Raw genomic sequence first — 17788 nt, 5'->3', positions numbered from 1 at the left:
CCTTCGATAAAACGTTTAGATGATCAACCAAAGGTGAAAGACGGACGGACGCGGAGATATTATCCGCCATTTGCATTTTAATTTGGCGGCCTATATTTCAAATTCCGTCAAACAAGGACGAAGAGACGCCGAGGAATATTGGTAACTATATTTACTAATGAAACAAAGTTTGGTTAAATATTTTGATACCCGACTTTAAGCCACCATTGCAATTAGAATTAAGAAAGTCGGATTTCGTGCATTCTTGCTTATGACCATACCGCATCCGGTTTAGGAATTGTAATTTTTTAGAAAATAAACACCGAAACCGATCAAAACTGAAGTAGTGATAAAGTTAGGAAGTTTGCATGCCTCTTGCTTTCGATAATTACTTTACTGTGTTGGCTTGTATTTAGCTTAGTGTTTTGATGACCCCATTTAATTCAATGGCGAAGCCAAGACCCAGGCCCCATTATGTTTTCATTGCTCATCCATCAAGAGACCGAAGTCCTACAAGACCCCCCCCCCTTTTTTTCCTTAGACACATGCAAAATGTAATACAGTGGCACTAGGGCATTGGTTAAGTGTGAGGGTTTCAATGTGCAGTATTCAGAAAACGTATGTTCAAGGAAAGTGTTCAAAAATGTCCGTGTTATTTGATACCATTGAACACATGTGGTGGTAGGTCCTGGTTGTGCAACATCAGTGTTTGTACTTATAGGTTTTCTACCCATGAAGTAATAAACATTGATGAACATTATTCGTTCATTACAAGTATTCACATTGTACTCCTCATCTTTTTAAATTAATTTAATTCAGGGTTTGTACGTTAAAATTACATGTACTATTAATTCAATATGTAAAATCCTAAGTGCTATATTATTATAACATTTAAATTGACCAACAAGTTCGTACAGCTTGTTTGATGCCGAAATTCTGCTGCAATCCCATATCTGCATAGGTCTTTTTTGTAATTTTAAAAGTCTGAAATATCCCACATTATTAGATACACTGTTAATATAATATTTGAATTATAAAAAAACCTGGATGCACTTATCCTGAAAATAAAAATAACTCTTTAAAAGAAATAAAAAAAAAATCAAGGATATAGTTAAAAGATAACAGCAACTCTTATTTTACAATGAGCAAATGATCAACAATGAAATTATTTTAGATAGCATTCATTGTTATTTTGGCCATTTTAGTGTTTGGCATTGCATGATTGAATCTTGAGTGATCTATTTCTAGTATTCTTTGTAAACATGGTCATTGTGGCTTTCTCTGATGTACATTTGATCCTGAATTGTCTATTTCAAACAGAATGCCCCCAGTAGACAGTTGATTGACCATGGAGTCTGGGGTGAGGAAAAGTCCGCGGCGTGCGGCGGCGGGGAAGAAGAAACAAGGACAGGTGGTGTGGTCCATCGTCAAGTCACAGTTCCAGGCCCTGGTGATTATAAAACAGTTATATACCTTGGAATCTTTTTTATTCATGGGGTCAATGTTCGTGGAAAGCCATGAATTTGGTGGGTTGTGGGGATGTAATTTTGATGGCAACAAGTTCGGGATAATTTATAAATATTAAACAAATGCTTGTATATTCGTTCATGGCCATGAAGATATTGGTCCTCCGTGAACAATTGTGATTCCACAGTAATCTGTACATTGATTTAATTATCAAGTTTTGTTTATAAAAAGAGTCTTGTTTCCAAGTCCAGTTTAATTAAAGAAATTGTGACAGTCTTCTTTTCACTGACAACTGTCATGTGCATTTTAATTCTATTGTGGTACAGTCTTATATTTGTAGTGTAAGACTCTGAGAGGATCTGTACTAATGCATGTATTGTACTTGTAGTGTAAGACTCTGAGTGGATCTAGTGTAGACTGTCTAGTGTTGACCAGTCACAACTACCAGTACTGCGGATCTCCTAGAGGCACCAAGTTCCTACAGGATAAGATCGCTTTGGTCGATGGGGTGGATCTCAAAGGTTTGTGTTTAGTCTGTTTACCTTAGTTGTCTACAAGAAAATTCAGAGTGACAGAACATGGAGCTACATTAATTACCCCCATCATACTGCTCTTCCAAATGCGGAGGAGTGTTAAGTTCACACGGAAATGCTAAGGTATTAAATTTTCCCTTTTTTCTTTCTTGATACTTTAGAGTTTTGTACCATTTGAAAGTTTTTTACATTCCTTTATGATTTTGACCTAAAAGAAACTTGATATGAACATTGTATGAATGATACAGAGTCCTCCGCGTTCGGAAGAGCCGTATGATGGAGGTGATAATGCACATTCATATATTCAATGCAATTTTCAGCATGTTTCTAATTTTCCAACACATATTGGGGAAAATATTTGATATTGAAAAAGTTCTTAAGATATTTTAATGCTTCAGACTTTCTCATTCACAACTCCAATAACCTTGAATAGTAATTTCAGTGGGATTTTTGTGTGGATCGGGAGTCTCCATTTTTTCCTGTAACCAAAGTACGATGATCAGGATATCACTTTATGGGTTTATTGAGAATTGTAGGAAAATGTCAAAAGAATTTTCTTGTGTCAAGTGATTACACAGAATGAGTAAAGAAATTTCAAATTGCAAATACCCATACTGACAGTTTGACCACCCCAAGCCAAAATATGTAGACCCCCATCCCACACTCCAATATTATTTGTACATGCATTATGTCATGTCTGAAACTAATCTGTATATTTTTCTCTCTATAAAACGTAGTGAAAGGAGGTTCCCCTACTAAGGGAGATAAATCCAAGATTGTCTGGGAAGTAGTGGAACAGCAGTTTGAAGCCTTGGTGAGTGTTCTAATGAATATATAGTGGTGTGGTAAGGGAGATAACTCTCATACTTGTATACATGTACACTGTATAACATTAATGCCAAAAACTTTAATTCCTGAAGTTTGTCTCTTTTGGACCGTGAAATAAGGAAAAATTGTTGAAAAGTTAAATAATATATTATGTACAAAACGGTTGAGCTCGAAACGCATGCAAGTAGGAAAAAAAAACCTAAGTGTGAGCTTTGATGATTTGAATCCACAGGTTTTTGGGGTTTTTTTTTACCTTTTTTGACTGATAATTCTCATACTTGTACATGTATGTAACATTTATGCCATATATCTGTATTTAATCAAGGCTAAAGTTTGACTCTATAATAAGAAAAATTATCAAAATGTCAAATCCAATACTTTGGAACTAAATGTTTGAACTAATATAATGATCCTTTCAAAAACGTGTGCTCTGATGATTTGACATTCATTGAATCTTCCGTGAGAATGTAAGTCACTGTGTTTTACCATTGTTGACCGTGTGTAGGTGAAGTCGCTGCTGGACTTGGGGGTGGAGACCGTGATACTGACCAGTCACATGACCAAGGACACAGGGTTCTGTGGATCACCCCGGGGGATACAGTTTCTGAAGGACAACCCCAAACTGGGACAGTACTTCACAGCTTACTGTGCCGGTTAGTAGCAGGGCTGTACTTTATCAAACTTTTACAGTTTTAGTGCTGAAACGAATGTTTGAATATTCGCGAATGAATAGTAAATTTCTAATATTCGAATGTATATTTAGCATTCGAATATTCGATCACATGTTAAACACCCATATCAAGCATTGTAAACTAAGCAGCATCGTGTTATTTCATTTTACTCGGAACGAAAGTAAAGACAAAGCCATCTATGACTGCCATGCTTGGTAGAGTCTATTACTTAACCCAGTAATAGACTCTTCCGCCATGCTTGTTTACCTTGAAAGTAAAAGCAGGGTTTACATCGAACGGAGACAAACATTCTGGATTTTTCAATTCATGTCAGACGCTGAGGAAAAAAATTGCTTTACTGTTTGAACGAGTGTGAGCTACGGAGAGTAAATATCGAAAATTACATCGAAAGTTTTTTCTAAAAGATACCTCGATATAATTAGGTTTTTTTTTTTAAATAAACAGAACATTTCCGGAGTTATGAGCATTATCAGTTTTCTGTTTAATACTATATCAAACATGGCGGAAATAGTTGGACTGACTTACGAAGTTACGTATCAGTCTCATCCAGGAGTCAGGACTGCAGTATATTATTAAAGAAGTAATAAATCTTTTGATTGTAGTTGATGGAAATTTAAAAATCAGTATATTATTATTTGCTTAAAAATTAAATGCGCACCAAATTCAATGGATACTCATGCATTAAGTGTCAACTTCGAACTGACATGTTTAAGCAGTCTACACATACACCCACTTGGTAATACAAACTATCATATATGCTTAATACATTGTCTATGACGTCTACGAATATTCAAATACTAATCGAATAGTACTCACGAATATTTGAATACTGATTTATGGTATTTGTTTCAGCACTATACAGTTTTCTCTTTCTTTTTTTTTTTTTGCAAGACTTTCATGCACATGACGTGTTATTGAGAAATATTGAAATTAACGCTGCTATTGTCTATCAAATGTGTGTTTTCATGTTAAAGTACTTCTATTTATAAATAAAGAATAATTGACAATTTTTGCTTGAATGCAATTCAGTTATGAAGTTTTTTTGTCGAGTTTTTTTTTCCTTCAAGATATGGAATTTTAATTTGATGTGCTTTAAGCAAATGGGTATACATTATACAAGAACTTTTCTTATTTTTAGGTAATGACTTAAAGAAAGCACAAGTTCCAGAGAAGTCAGTCCTGACAAGCTGGTTTTCACTTTTCAACGAAGAAAACAAAGAAGAGGAAGGAGAAGATGAAGATGATGATGCGGAAGAGGAAGAAGAGAAACCTGTGGAAGCCACACCCCAGAAAAGGGGGCGGGGCAGACCTCGACTGACCCCTAAACCCACACCTAGCCAGGATACCCCTAGTCAGGAAACGCCGGCCAAGTCAGACGAACCACCAAAACGAGGCAGGGGACGACCCAAGAAAAACCCTGACGATGCTGCCACGCCTGTCAGGAAGAAGGAAGCTGCTACACCCAAAGCTAGTAAAGAAGTGGGCGATAAAACTGCCGTGGAGAGTCCTGCTGAATCTGGAAAGACCCGGCGTGGAACGAGGGTGACGGACCTGAGGACCAAGCTGGATACAACGGTGGAAGAATCACCCGGTGGAGAAAGGAAATCCGCGCGGAAGAAGACTGTGTTCACGTGTGAGGAGTGTAAGGAGACATTTCAGATGGAATACCTGTTACTGGTTCACAAGAAGAGGTGCAAAAGAGAGTCTCTTTTGATGTCGCCCCCAAAATCAACAAGGAAGACGCCAGCAAAAACAAGTCCACAGAAAAAAGCTGGGTCAGCCTCAAAGACAGCTCCTGTTGCCAAAGCTGGGGAGGGAAATCAGGGTAAAGAACATGAAGGATCTGAAGAAGTAGGTTTATTGCCTGGGACAACAAGCACTGTGGTATTGTCAGGAACGTCTGCTATACTGATTACAGAGAGTATGGCAGACGTGTTACAGGAAGGAATAGTGGCAGCAGAGGCTTTGATGGAACAGGGTGCAGAAGTGGAGCAAAGTGAAGGGACTTTGGTACAAAGTGGAGAGAATGTGGAACAGGGTGGAGAGAATGTGGAACAGGGTGGAGAAAATGTGGAACAGGGTGGAGAGAATGTGGAGTTAGACCAGGGAAAATCAGAGGAAGGAGGAGGAGACGGATCTCGGACAGAGAAATCTGTGAACGCTGAAGTCAAGGAAGAGGAACATGAGGAAGAGATGGAAGAGGAGGAAGATGCCGAGGAGGATGATGGCGGGGAGTGGAGGCCTACTCACTCTGACTCTCCACCGGCCAAGCGACGAAGGGGAAGAGGACCTAGCAGGAGGGCACTGGCGATGATTCAGGATGATGAAGATGATGAAGATTACAAGGGATCGAAGAGAAAGAGGAAGATTCTACTCAACATGAAACAGGCCATCAAAGTCTTAAACTTGACCCCTAAACGAAAGGTCGATCCCGAGACCGTTGTTGCTACAACTAATGAAGTTATTGAGACAATGGATGCAGCAACTATTTTGAATTCCCTTGGAGTGGAAGAAGAGAACCCACCAACGGAGGCGCAACAGGAAGTCCCTGCGGAGGGAGAACAGGTCAACGAAGCCTCGAGTCAGCTGCCACAGAATGAAAACCAAGCAGGGCAAGAAAATGGGGACCAGCCAATGGAGGGAGAGGAAACGAAAGTGAAAGAAGAGATTCAAGAGAAGACTCCGCTAAAGGTCGTGTTGGAGTCGGTGCCGTCGGACGAGGAGAGAGAGTTATCGGAGGCTGATTATCTGGACGTGGCCGAGATAGAGAAAATGGTGGACTTGACCTCATCGGACTGCGCCATCTGTGGAATGCATTTCAAGGTCAGTTCTGTCTTCCTGATTTATTAGTTTGGTTTTATTATTAAAATTGCTTGCCAAGAACTCTGTTAATGTTTGATTTTTTCAGTATGATTGTTGACAATGCATCTTTACATTTGCTGTAATAATAGGGATACAAACTGTTGAAAAAAAAATTCATTTCATTTTAAGTTGCCAGTTCTGTATTGATGAATATGAAAGATAATAATGAAATAAATATAGTACCGGTACATGACAAAGTACATCGTCGGAACCCACGGGTTTTCTATCCGTTACACTGCTTTCAGTGTAACGGATAGAAAACCCGTGGGTTCCGACGATGGACAAAGTAATGATAAATGAAATGTTGAATCCCAGTTTTGTATAGACCAATCCGTTAACAAAAGGACTGTACCGGAAATGAAATATTATCTATTTTGATACAAAATCTGTGAAAGAAGTTTATATTTTCAAGTTGAGTTAAAGACTGTTTCCTATTTGCCGTGTTGTAGGACCCCAAGTATATGAGGAAACACCTGATCACCCACTCGGGCCAGAAGAACTACGGCTGCAGCGTGTGTAAGAGGAAGTACATGCGGCGCTATGACCTCCACCAACACCTGATCAGGATGCACGGCTGGATCAAGCTGGGGCGGGGCCAGGTCGTCGAGTCCGTGGACGAAAATTACGAGCCCCCACCCACTCCACTGATTGAGACAAAGCCCATGATGGACACGGTAAGTGTTTCAGGTTTTGTTTTGTAGAAAGGAAACATCGTAATCTCATCATCAAGCTGTATTAGTATCTCTGATTATTACATTCCTTTGTCACATCATCAATAATTCAAATTTTCAGAATCCCACACAGAGAACAAAACTCATTTTAAGTAGAGATTGAATTTTTCTTGATTGTATTTTGAAAAATTAACATATTGATTGGCCATGGATTGTGAACTTATGTTATAGTTGTGTGCATTATTTTACTGCACAGTAATTAACTGACATCTGAGTAAACAAAGTCTGAAAGAGTATAAAAAGTGGTTTACAGTATGTTTGTCTCTGTTCAATCTTTGTCAAACTGTAAGAATAAGTTGAATTCAGTCTATTCTATTTATAACTATTGCCAATTTATGACAGGAGGGGCATGAGGAGGACAGCCAGGACAGCTCAATGACAGGCGACATCCTGGAGGAGGGCGAGGTCCGCGACATCGGCATGAAGAACGACTCGTTCGACGCGAGTCTGATGGACCCCGACCACGTCATCTACGACAATCGCCACAAGATGGTGGGCGACCACAAATGCCAGTTCTGCCCTATCACTGCCAACTCGTTGCTCGAGCTCGACGTACATCTCGAGGCCGAGCACTACATGCATGACCCGTTTCCGTGTCGCTTCTGTCCGACACGGTTCGATAAGTACACGAAGCTCCAGCGACACGTCACGGCGACGCACCCGGGGAAGAGGTTTGGGTGTAGTGTGTGCGGCAAGCTGTTCAAGTATTACTACACCATGAAGGAGCATGAGAAGATACACACGGAGGAGAAGGCCTGGCTCTGTGACTTCTGTGGCAAGGGATTCTCCCTACAGGTAAAACCTATCCATGTCTTTATAGGCAAACATTAAGGATATGTCTGTTTAAAGTTGCCAAACTTCTTTTTGAAGGGTGGTCCCTCAAAATAATCATATTTTTTTAATTTTGGCGTAAGAAATATTTTTGTTTTTTTGCTGCCCATCTTCTGTGGCAAGAGATATTTTTTGAGGTAAAATAAATAACAGATTCTATAGCTCAGCATAAAAAATATGCTTGTTTTTAATTGTTTGAACTTATAACGTATCAATTTGTTTGGTTTCCTGGGGTTGAAATTTATTATGAGGTCTGCATTATGTATTTTACAATTTGTGTGTTGTAGAAGTATCTAATTAAACACAAGGAGAGACATGAGGCCATTCCTGTGGATGAGAGCGGGAGTCACAAGTGTAAATACTGCGACAAGAGCTTCACAGAGGTCAAGTAAGTGTAACAACTATAACAAAAATAACAGTGTTAATTCTGTGTAACAACAATAACAAAATAACAGTCAATTCTGTGTAACAACAATAACTGTTATTATGTAAATACTGCGACAAGAGCTTCACAGAGGTCAAGTAAGTGTAACAACTATAACAAAATAGTGTTAATTCTGTGTAACAACAATAACCGTTACTGTGTAAATACTGCGACAAGAACCATAACAGAAATAACAGTTAATTCTGTGTAAGAACAATAACTGTTATTGTGTAAATACTGCGACAAGAGCTTCACAGAGGTCAAGTAAGTGTAACAACAATAACAAAATAGCAGTGTTAATTCTGTGTAACAACAAAAACAGAAATAACTGTTAATTCTGTGTAACAACAATATCTGTTATTGTGTAAATACAGTTAAAAAAGAGCTTCACAGAGGTCAAGTGAGTGTAACAACAATTACAAAAATAACAGTTAATTCTGTGTAACAATAACTGTTATTGTGTAAGTACTGTGACAAGGGCTTCACAAAGGTCAAGTAAGTTAATTATTGTATGTCTGTGGGGGTCGTAGGTAGAATTTGAAATACAGATGGTAAAAAGGGTAAATGTAAGACAACTTTATAAATGTTAATATTGAACATTTACAGATCATAACAAAATATCATTATATTAAATGTTTACTTTTTAAAGATCATTGATTTGCTGTGACCTTTGTTAGATCAGGTTGAAATAATTAGACTTTTGTATGGTCAGGTTATATCATGTAACATCTGTTGTTCAGGTTGTATCAGATTCACATGCGGAGCCACACAGAGGTTCCAGACCGCGTCCACCAGTGTACCATGTGTCCGAAGCGGTTCTTCAAGATCACCCACCTGAAGCGTCACGTGATGACCCATACAAAGATCAGGATGTACGAGTGTATGGAGTGTCCCAAGTCCTACAAAGACAAGGTGAGGGGGTATAATGTCAGGAGTGTCCCAAGTCCTACAAAGACAAGGTGAGGGGGCTCAATATACACAGACAGGCTACACTGTATCAAATAACACTATGTCACAATGTCAGCAGTGTCCCAAGTGCTACAAAGACAAAGTAATGGACAGACTTCACTGTATGTAATGCTGTAACAATGTACAATAAAGACAAGGTTAGAGACAGTTATGGACAGACTTCACTGTATGTAATGCTGTAACAATGTGCTATAAAGACAAGGTTAGAGACAGTTATGGACAGACTTCACTGTATGTAATGCTGTAACAATGTGCTATAAAGACAAGGTTAGAGTCCTAATATTTACATTAGCTCTATCTTTAACAAACCAATTATTTTAATCTCAATTGTGAAAGAGTAAAATCGAACACTGGTATTTAATTCATCTTGGATTAATGAGCACTGTGTACTGTTTTATGGATTTGTATTGTTAAAACACAAAGTTCAAACTTGTCAAGTTAGGCCACATAAAATTAATTTTTACATTCTCATCCATGCCCGCCCCTCTGAAAATGGCTCGCCCCGATGCTTTTTATTTTGTTTTTGAAAAATAATTATGGAAAAAAAAAGTTGGGCTCTGTATGCAAAAAATTCAAAACATTTTACCAGGTAATGGCTGCATAAACATGTGGACAACTGTGTGATTCCAGTCATGTTTGTTATTATAAGGATACAAAGGCTTCATGCATTAACAGTTAAGTCGAAATGTAATGGAATTTAAAGAATATAACAGGGTTTGTGTACTCATATATATGAGCATTAACAATTTAAAAGATCAGAGCAGTTGTTACCTTGTTATTTCCAGAACACAAACAGTTAAGGTGGCTCGACACACCAATGCATTATTTGATGGATCGATGAAGAATCATTTTTGAGAAATGATTATACAAAAATGACACCTATATCGGCCTCTGATTATTTTATATGAATTTTTTTGTATTTTTTGATAGAAACCGGAAACATCGTTTTAGCTGCGAACAAGATATATTAGAGCTAAAAATTTGTTATCAATTAATGCACAATTCAATTATCTACAAATATATATCAAAAACGGCCAGAAAAACTTTGAAATATTTTTGTAAAAAAAATATTTATGAAAATGAAAAAAAAGGATTGTAGATATTTTTTAAATCTATGGATAAAAACTGCAGATAAACTGTTACTCGCATTTAACAATTGCTGTACAATCATATTTCAACAAGAAATTGAAACACAATAGTGAAATTAAAGAAAAAATGGAAAATTTTAAAATCGAACCGATCCCGATTGTAATTAAACTGATCCCGAACGAAATCACATAAAGTTAGAATGAATCAGAATGTTGCAACAATTTCAGGTTGTTTAGCTGTAAAATGGTTTCGTCATTCACTAACTTTATAATTTATATCAATTACTTAGAAAAAAAAACTGCAGTTTATTTGTAAAATTTCAATTTTAAAATAATTCTGATCGGGATCAGTTTTTTTTCAATCGGGATCGGTAAAAATTTGATAAATAGCAATTTTTCCAAAATTTCGCATTTTCATTTCAATTTCTTTGTAAAATATCATTGTTTAGTAAATAGTTTATGTGACTATATGTTATTTTTAAAATTTTATCCATAGATTAAAAGGATATTAAAGAATTACAATTTTGATTTTCAGAAATATTTTTTTAATTAAGAAATTAAACACTTGACCAAACGATCTTTGGCACGAATTTATTTATAATTATATTACACATTAATTGACAACAAGTTTAAATCTTTAATATATTCTGTTTGTCTGCCAAACAGTTTTTCCTATTTCACTGAAAAAATACAAAAAAATTCGTATAAAATAACTGAAAGCCGATATTGATCTCTGTTTGTGGAATCATGTTTCAAAAAAGATTCTCTATCGCTCCATAAAATAAAATTTTGATGTGTCGAGGAACCTTAAAAAGGTATTTTTTAAGAAATGAAAAATAAGATCGGCCCTCCAGCCCCATATTTTTTGCAAATCAGGATGAGAATCTAAATATTGATTTCACATGGCCTTTTCTTCCATGTTTAAATTTACAGGTCTTTATTAACCGTTGCATGGAATTTTATTGTAGGACACTCTGAGGAAACACGTCAAGTTTTGCCACCCCCCAGAGGGGGACGAGTTGGAGGAGTTCCAGTGTGAGCACTGTGACAAGAAGTTCTACAACAAGGGTCACCTCAAGAGACACATGGTCAAACACACAGGTAAAACTGGGTCAAACACACAGGTAAAACTGGGTCAAACACACAGGTATTGGTGAAACTGGGTCACACCTGTAACCATACATACACAACCACATTGGAAATAGTGTGTCACTTCTGAAAGCATACAGATATATATAACCTCATAGGTAAAACTTGATTACACATGTTACCATCCAGGTAGAACTGGCCACAAGAAAAACAATACGTAGGTAAAATCCAGTCACCTGTGTAACATACAAAATCACAGGTAAAATTGGATCACATCTTACACAAAGGTCACATGATTGTACAATGAATTGCTATATGTATTACAAGTTAAAAACCATTAGGGATATTCATGTCTGAAGTCTGCAAGTTCTTCCTTTGTTGTTGTAGGAGAGAGACCCTTTGTTTGTCCACACTGTGCTAAAGGATTTGGAGAGAAGAAGAGTCTGGAAAACCACATCCGAATTCACACAGGTTCAAAACATACAGAAAACATGACATATAACATTCCAGACAAGTTGAAATGAAATTTTAATTTTGACCAAGTTATATTGCAATATGCCATGGAGTAACTGTGGTTGTAACAGGAGCCTGTAGGCTTTGGCAAACTTGCTGACATTTCTCCCAGGTCCATAAATCAGTGTATCCTGACTTGATTTGTTAACTTTGCCTTGTTTCAGTGACTGTTGAATTACATCAGGTGATCAAGGTTTGGTTACATGTACTTCTTTGTCACTCTGGGACATGGAAAGAAATGTCGAAGTTCCACAAATTATTGATACTATTGACCAAGTCTTATGTTTCTCTAACCAGTAAATATTGAACTGTCTTTCAAAATTGCTTGTGTGAGCTTATCATGGCACTGATATTAAACACATTTTGATTTATTTGGTTTCTGTTTTCTCCAGGTGAGCGACCATATGAGTGTAAGGACTGTGGCAAGCGCTTCATCCAGCTCTCCCATCTGAGGAGGCACAAATATCTCCACACACAGGTAAAATCTAATGTGCACCTATCTGTGGAGATACAACACCTTTATTTTTACCTGTACAGTTAACACAGGGTATAGTTATACATCAGATCAGTCATGAGGAGGGTACAGAATTGGTCCATTATTGGTAAATCATTATAAACTTACATTGTATATATTACTGTATACAGGGAAATATTCACCCCTATTTTACTTATGCTCCCTTTGCCCTAGTTGTCAGCATGTGAATTTAAGATTGAGTGGTTTGTAACAATACGGAGTTATTTCTTTTACAACGACTGTGTTTCGATGAATTTAACGCAGGGCAAAACCATTTACAAGTGTAGAAGGTCGAAAATAACTGTATACAGTAGACTGTATGTGATATGTTTTACAGATCCGCAATGAGGAGTGCACGGAGTGTGGTAAGCGGTTCTTTGAGAAGGCCGACCTCCAGAAACACAGTCGTGTCCACAGCAAGGAGCGGCCGTTCAAGTGTGACCTCTGTCCCATGTCCTTCACCCAGCAGAACATCCTCAAGTGTCACCGGCGCCGACACACCGGCGAGAAACCCTACGTTTGTGACATCTGTGACCGCGCCTTCACTCAGGTCAGGGCAACAAGCTTGTCTTTGATAATTTGTGGTTGACCTTAAATGTGCTAGTAAAATTTTTTTCTAAATCTTCAAATGATATGCATTCACTCAGGTCAGGGCAAAAGTTTGTAGATGATCATTTATTTGCTGTAAAAACTGTTTTTGTAAACTTTAAGATGATATTGCACAAAAGATGAAATATTTTGATGTTGATTTTAACATATTTATAGCATAGGTTTTATTGCAAAAGTTTCTGAATGAACAAATCTGCATGACATTTATTAGATTTAATTATGAACTTAACTTCGTGAAGGATGCTATCCACCCAATAGAACCTAATTGAATACACCCATATTATGTTTACAGTATTCAGTGTTCCCTTAGATAGGACCTATACTCTGTAGTTCTGTAGATACATGAAGGCTTTAAACACTTCTGTTTGATGAATTCTATGCTAACAATGTTGCTGTACATAGATGGGAGTCATCTCTCTTCTTCCCTTAGATAGGGCCTATACTCTGTACAATAAAATGGTAGATACATGACCGCTTTAAACACTTCTGTTCAAGGATGTATTCTTTTTCTGTTTGATGAATTCTGTACTAACAATGCTCCTGTACACAGATGGGAGCCATGCAGTGTCACCGCCGGCTCCACACGGGGGAGCGGCCCTACAAGTGTAAGTTCTGTGGACTGGGATTTGTCAGCAAGGAGAGGATGAAGTTCCACACCTACATCCACACAGGACAGAATCCTCACATCTGTCATATCTGTGGCAAAGGTTAGAAACTAAATATACATACCTACATCCACACAGGGCAGAATACTCACATCTGTCATATCTGTGGCAAAGGTTAGCAGCATAGCTATGTACACATAGACCAGTAGATTTATGCATGTGCTGAATTAGAAATCTTAAAATGTTGTTGCCTTAGGCACAAAGAGACCTCCTTAAAGATGTGTGTTATTCTAGGAAGAAACTTTTATATCAATTTTATATTAAGGAATAAAACATTTCCTTTTTTCTCTTCATTACCATTGTCAAGTTTCCTTCTACATGTTACTCTGGGTACACTAATAAAATCTACATCATTTCAACTCTTTCTTTGATGCAGGATTCCGGCTGAAATTCAAGCTTCAGAGTCACCTTGACAATCACGACGGGATATACCGCCACCAGTGTGACTACTGCAGTAAGGGGTTCCTGGAGAAAGCCAAGCTGAACCGCCACATCAAACAGATCCACATGCAGGAGACCACGCCGGTCAGAACCACCAAGATATTGTCACTGTAAGTAATCACTGTATAGTAACTGTATATCTGTAGTGAATCAAACAGATCCACAGGAGACCACACTGTGAGCTAACACTGTTGTTTACTATAAATTTACATAGTAAGCTAACACTGTTATATATGATAAATTTACATAGTAAGCTAACACTGTTATATATAATAAATTTACATAGTAAGCTAACACTGTTATATATAATAAATTTACATTGTATTAATTGATTACTTTGGAATCCGCATTATTCGTGGGGGACCAATGTTTGTGGCTTTTTAACCCTTGCCCACAAAATTAAATACCCACAAACGTATACACAATCACACGATCATTTGTTTAATATTTATTGAAATGATGCTGACAAACCCACAAACATTGACCCCAATGAATAAAAATTATTCCACAGTAGATGTGTGTCCCCGTAAGATATCACTGTCCGACTTTACAGTAATGCATACTTGTCAAGAAAAAAGTTGTGTAGCTGCAAGTTCTCAACATAGTACTTGTATGTGTTTAAAATAGTTCCATCAATGTACATGTAAGCTGTCATTACTCATCATCTTACTTAAAGGAAAATAAATAAATGTGAGGACAAATGTTTTGGTGCAATCTGAAACTGACCAGCCTATTTTTGTAATTTTCTAGAGAGGGTCCAAACATCCAGACGATAGAGGAGGACGGAGTGATCACGGTCATCCACACCCCGGCGTCCTCGGTCAGCGAGAACAACATCGTCCAGTACATCCCCGTGTCCACCGCCGAAGGTCACGACCACCAGGTCACTGAGGAGGTCGTGGAGACCCACGTCACGATTCCGTTTGAGATCAACAACGAGGGCCAGCCGATGGAGACAAACTCTGCGGTGTCCACGATCCAGTTTGAGGCGGACGGGGAAGCCGCTCAGGCGACGGCGGCGAATCTCGCAGCGCTATACTCAGGGGAGGCCACTCACATCACTATGCCTTCCGACAGCATTATTTACCAGGGCGACGAGAATGGGGAGGAGGTTGTGTATGTGGTGATCCCCGAGGACAATCAGACCGTCATACTGTCCTGAGGACAGAATTAGAGGACAAGGTGGGAAGACAACAACTGTGGGAGGACAACAGTGATGAGGATAACATTGTCTTGCATTTGATTCCTTGCTAAGGGACAACATCTTTATAAAAAAAAATATGAGTCCTCAAGCAATGAGAACAGTCTGTGAGGACAAGAACTTGTTTCAGGGCATATTTCTATCTTTTGATTTCTTGTGTAGGGAAAACATCTTGTGTAGGGACATTATCTTGTTTTAGAACAACCCTCAAGCAACATGAGCAATATGGACATCATTTTCATGAGTTATGAAGAACAACATCTTGACGTGCAAGAAGATCATTTTCCTGCTTTTGATTTTAAGGGTGGTGAAAAGAGTCCTCAAGCAAAGGTGGACAAAATTTTGATTTATACTCTTGGTTGTAAGTTTCTTGGATGAAAAAAAAGCATCATGTTGGGAGGGCAAATGAAAACAAATATTTAAAGTCATCAGTGTCTTGTAATTACAATCAAATTGTTGTCTTGAGTTAAAGCAGAATTCAAGTGGACATGAAGACTCCTCTTTTTATCACAATGTGCATTATTTTGATTTTTACCAGGATATTATTTAGAAGTACAATTTTAACGTAGGAGAATCTTTTTACATGTTATATGTTACATATGTCCGTTGGTTCAAGCCTGTAGATCTTGTAGAAATGTTGGTTGTTATATATAGTTAAAATGGTCCTCAAGGTGGAATAACACACCTGGAAAAAGTCACTCAAATTAACAGTATTTCTTTTTTATTATGAAAGATATATAATGATAATTGAACTGTTCATATGTCAAATAAGCAAATAATTTGTAGTTTTGGGATAAAAAAATGAATATCTAAGATATTCAATTCAGTAAGTATCAACTAAAGCCCCTATGGGATTCAAACTTGGGATGTACGGATCACAAGCCTGACACTTTATCCACTCGGCTATGGAGCAAGTTGCTGTCAATAAAATTCTTTTATGAAAACAAAATCTCATTTCAATCAGAGGTCAGCCATTTTATGATGATGTGTTATTCCACCTTAATTCTGAAGTATTGTAAAAGAAAGTTATCAACACATCTAATGGAGTCATTTGAAAAGGACATTTTTCACTCAGGGATAAAATGTAAAACTTTCTTTGAAAATAATAGATTTTTACTAATGTCATGTGAAATAATAACAAGGGTTAATTTGATTCAAAAGATGTTTTTGCAATGCTTTTATCTTCCTATATATATAGTAGGCTCTTGTTCTACATGTAACAGTTCTAATGAGCTTGAATAATGTTTGTTTTATAAACTTTACAAATTCATTTGGTATGTTTCACTGTTATACAAATTATGAATGCTGTTATCCCCTTAATATTATTGGTTGGACTTTTTTGAAAAAATAAATAAAATCTGTGAAAGATAGTTTAAAAGAGTTTCATATTCAAATATCAAGAACTTTTCTGTGAGCGATGTCGCCCATGGACTTTTTGTTTCTACTTTGCATCAAATGAAAGATCACTCTAGTTAATGAAAAGTACTCTGAATCAGTGTGCAGTGTTGAGAGGATCCCAACCAATACTAGGATCAATAGTTGCCAACGCTGTAATCACTGGGCTACTGAGACACAAATTGACTTCAGAAATAAGGAATTAGTCTTTGAGTATTTATATATTTATATATATAAAATATATCCTTAATATAATATTATACATTCCTTATTTTATATATAAATATAAGTAGTAAGAAATCATTCTTCGAATATTATGAGGTGATAATTTCATTGGTCAGAGCATGATCAAATCCAATAAAGCCCAAAAGGCTTTATGATAGATTTGTCCATGCTCTGACCAAAATTATCACCTCATAATGTGCAAAGAAGGTTTCCTTATTACTTATATTTACAGTGTATATAATTTTCAGCAATTTTATAATTAAATATTAAAGCAAACCCCTTCTGAGCCCCACTTATTTGTCTTTTTAATTTATTGGATTGTATAGTACAAATTTGATACTAAGTGTTATCACAGGCAAAAACACTGATCAATGTGAATTGACATACTTATATTATTTCACACACTCTGTAACATTGTTTGTCCCTCGGTTTGATAGGAGAACTCTTAAAGCTACAGGAAGTCATAAGCATTCAGACTTAGATTTGAAAAAGTATTAATTTTATGCTTTGGAATATCCAACAATAAATCAAGCTTGGTATAAACACAGTTAATTGTGCCTCGCACAATCTTCATGTAAATAGAGCACTCAAGTGAATTGTTTGTAAATTTATTTTTTTTTAGATTTTTATATAGAAGTACTCGAGAATGTGTCAAACGAACTGATAACATGTGTTCAAGAATGTGTCAAAAGAACTGACATCATTTAATACGGCCTTTGAAGTCATTCTAAC

At 37.0% G+C, this 17788-nt stretch overlaps 1 protein-coding gene across 4 annotated transcripts; it reads left to right on the top strand.

Annotated features, from left to right (window-relative positions):
* LOC105338241 (uncharacterized) lies at positions 1 to 15804 on the top strand. 4 transcript variants are annotated; one of them, XM_034464599.2, is made up of 17 exons: positions 1 to 141; positions 1300 to 1429; positions 1835 to 1967; positions 2717 to 2793; positions 3313 to 3460; positions 4638 to 6322; positions 6811 to 7035; positions 7435 to 7887; positions 8211 to 8311; positions 9088 to 9259; positions 11373 to 11505; positions 11881 to 11964; positions 12399 to 12484; positions 12858 to 13070; positions 13680 to 13836; positions 14171 to 14345; positions 14986 to 15804. In XM_034464599.2, exons 2-17 carry the CDS (start codon positions 1328 to 1330, stop codon positions 15395 to 15397), a joined length of 4356 nt encoding a protein of 1451 aa, XP_034320490.2. In that variant the 5' UTR covers positions 1 to 141; positions 1300 to 1327; the 3' UTR covers positions 15398 to 15804. The 4 variants fall into 4 exon arrangements, 3 of the variants coding, with proteins under 3 accessions (XP_034320490.2, XP_034320491.2, XP_065941773.1); XM_034464600.2 differs by lacking the exon at positions 1 to 141 and adding an exon at positions 315 to 333; XM_066085701.1 differs by lacking the exon at positions 1 to 141 and adding an exon at positions 359 to 660.
* Positions 15805 to 17788: the final 1984 nt, after the last annotated feature.

This window comes from Magallana gigas, chromosome 1 (genome assembly GCF_963853765.1).
Source record: "Magallana gigas chromosome 1, xbMagGiga1.1, whole genome shotgun sequence".
Lineage (NCBI taxonomy): Eukaryota > Metazoa > Mollusca > Bivalvia > Ostreida > Ostreidae > Magallana > Magallana gigas.
Note: the sequence above shows the minus strand (reverse complement) of the source record. Positions and strands in the feature narration are given on the sequence as shown.